This window comes from Octodon degus, unplaced genomic scaffold (genome assembly GCF_000260255.1).
Source record: "Octodon degus isolate 3935 unplaced genomic scaffold, OctDeg1.0 scaffold00288, whole genome shotgun sequence".
In the NCBI taxonomy this organism is placed as follows: Eukaryota; Metazoa; Chordata; class Mammalia; order Rodentia; family Octodontidae; genus Octodon; species Octodon degus.
Genome location: NW_004524864.1, coordinates 368,783 through 371,216, shown reverse-complemented (window position 1 = coordinate 371,216; position 2,434 = coordinate 368,783). Strand labels below are relative to the sequence as shown.

At 51.0% G+C, this 2,434-nt stretch overlaps 1 protein-coding gene across 1 annotated transcript in view; it reads right to left on the bottom strand.

Moving 5' to 3' along the window:
- LOC101567871 (solute carrier family 2, facilitated glucose transporter member 3) overlaps positions 1–2,434 on the bottom strand; it is a 121,598-nt gene that overhangs the window by 3,247 nt on the left and 115,917 nt on the right. The window contains exons 9-11 of the mRNA XM_023707414.1: positions 1,392–1,496; positions 1,038–1,139; positions 6–317 (exon numbers count right to left, since the gene is read on the bottom strand). Of these exons, the coding sequence (XP_023563182.1) occupies positions 6–317; positions 1,038–1,139; positions 1,392–1,496 (519 nt within the window). The remainder of the gene's footprint in view (positions 1–5; positions 318–1,037; positions 1,140–1,391; positions 1,497–2,434) is intronic.

Here is a 2,434-nt window from a genome sequence, read left to right as displayed (position 1 = left end):
GAGATGTCCTCAAAAGTCCTGCCTCGGGTCTCTGGGACTTTGAAGAAGGTGAACAGCCAGAAGATAATAAGGAAGACGGCGAAGATGATAAAAACGTAGGCTCCTAAAGCGGCTGCAGCCGTGGGGAAGAGCAGTCCAACCAAAAAGTTGGAGGTCCAGTTAGAGCAGCCGGCGACAGCCATAGCTGCCGGGCGGGGTCCCTGGCTGAAGAGCTCCGCCACGATGAACCAGGGGATGGGGCCCGGCCCGATCTCAAAGAAGGCCACGTAGACCAAGATGGCCACAATGCAGATGTAGCTCATGAAATTGTAATTGTCCTGCAGAGGGAGGGAGGGAGGGAAGAGACAGTTAAAGATACCATGAGTGTGCTGGTGGTACAGGCACCTGAGGGACCCAGGCAAGAACCTGGGCTTTGGCAGCCCTAGCTGTGATGTTTCACATCTGCCACTTTCCACTGAGACTACATCATCCCCTATAAAATGGGACTACTGGGGCCGGGAGATGGCTCAGTATAATAAGCGCTTGCTTGGTAAGTGCAAGGGCAGAGTTCAATCCCTGGTTCTGGAAAAAAAAAACAAAAAAACAGGGCTGGTGAGATGGCTCAGTGGTCTAAAGCACCTAACTTAGAACAAGTTTAGCAAAAACACATGGACCGCGGTTCAATCCCCAGCACCACATGCCAGCCAGCCCCGCCCCCTGGTGGGCTGAGCTGGCCACACACACACACACACACACGCAAAAATAAATAAAAAAAATTTAAAAAACAAAAAACCAAACAAACAAAAAAAAAAAGCCCACTACCTCAAGACCACTTTTTTTTGAGAGACAAGGTCTCTCTATGTAGCTCAGGGTGGCCTTGAACTCATGGTGATCCTCCTGCCTCAACCTCCTAACTGCTGAGACGGAGGCATGCGTCACAAGGCCGGGGTCAAATTTGGCTTTGCCAGCGATCTTCAATGTGAGCTACCTGTGCTGCACTGGCGCCCAGGACCTCTCAGCACCGCCCTTCTAGCCGCCTGCTCTCACGGGGCACTCACCTTCAGTAGCAGTGAGACAGTCATGGTGATGGAGCACACAGCCATGCCGCCGAGGCCGATCATGTGCAGGCTCCTCCTTCCCACCCTTTCCACCAGAAACACCTAGAACGACAGACACTGCTTGTGCCTCTGTCCTTGCCACAGACCCCTCTCCAGTCCCCACATGGAACCTGGCTGTAGCCCACGCCACATTTCCTGGGAGGGTAATTACACCCATCACACAATGCTGGTTTTCCTCAAGGGAAAATGAACACAATTTTTAACACGGTGGCTAGGAGGCTGCGAGTTTAGCCTCATACCTGTGAGGTCCTAGAGAACCCTTCCGCCCCCAGACCATCCTGCCCTGCGACTTACGGACACCACAGTGAAGATGGTGTTGACCACGCCCGCACCGATGGTGGCGTAGATGGGCTCCTTGACGCCCGCGTCCTTGAAGATTCCCGTTGAGTAATAGAACACCTAACAGGGAACAAGTGGTATTTTGCTGATCGTATGTAACAATTCGACAGAATGCTCAAAAAAATCTCAGGTGAGTTCTGGAGTCTCCGTAACATTTTTTTCTACATAAATGCCTGCTGTACAAGGTCCTGAGTTTCATCCCTGGTACAAAATTAATTCTGCAGGGGCTGGTGAGATGGCTCAGTGGTCTAAAGCACCTACTTAGAACAAGCTTAGCAAAGCACAGGGACCTCGGTTCAATCCCCCAGCATCACATGCCAGCCAGCCCTGCACGCTGGTGGGCTGAGCTGGCCACACACACACACACACACACACACACACACACACACACACAGAGAAATAAATAAAATTAAAAAAAAAAAAAAGAAGTGGAATGAGTAACCTCAGGCAACCCCCCTCTTTTAGATAAAGGGTCTTTCTAAGCAATTCAGGTACAGGCTACCTCCACTGTGGAAGCCCAGTCTGGCCTTGAAATTGAGGCAATCCTCCTATCTCAGCCTCCAAGCTGTTGGAACCACAGACATGTGCCGCCACATCCCTTTAAGCCTCATTTGTTAAAAGGTTGAGGGATGGGAAAATAGATGGTCCATCTGCCTGGAAAGATCAAGGACCCGGGTTCAATCCCCAGTACCACATGCTGCATGTACCAGCCCCATGCCAGGCTGGCCATGAAAAGCGGGTACAGTAGTGCACCCCTGTAATCCCAGCACTTGGGAGGCTGAGACAGGAGGACCACTAGGATTCTGAGCTGCACAGTGAGACCCTGTACCAAATAAGTAGAAACAAGAGCTTGAGCTGGATTTCCTAGGAAACTAGGACATAAGGTACTAACTTTAAAATATACTATGATGGGGCTGGGGAGATGGCTCAGTAGAATAAGCGCTTGCCTGGCAAGCGCAAGGGTCTGAGTTCAATCCCCAGTTCCGAGAAGGGAAAAA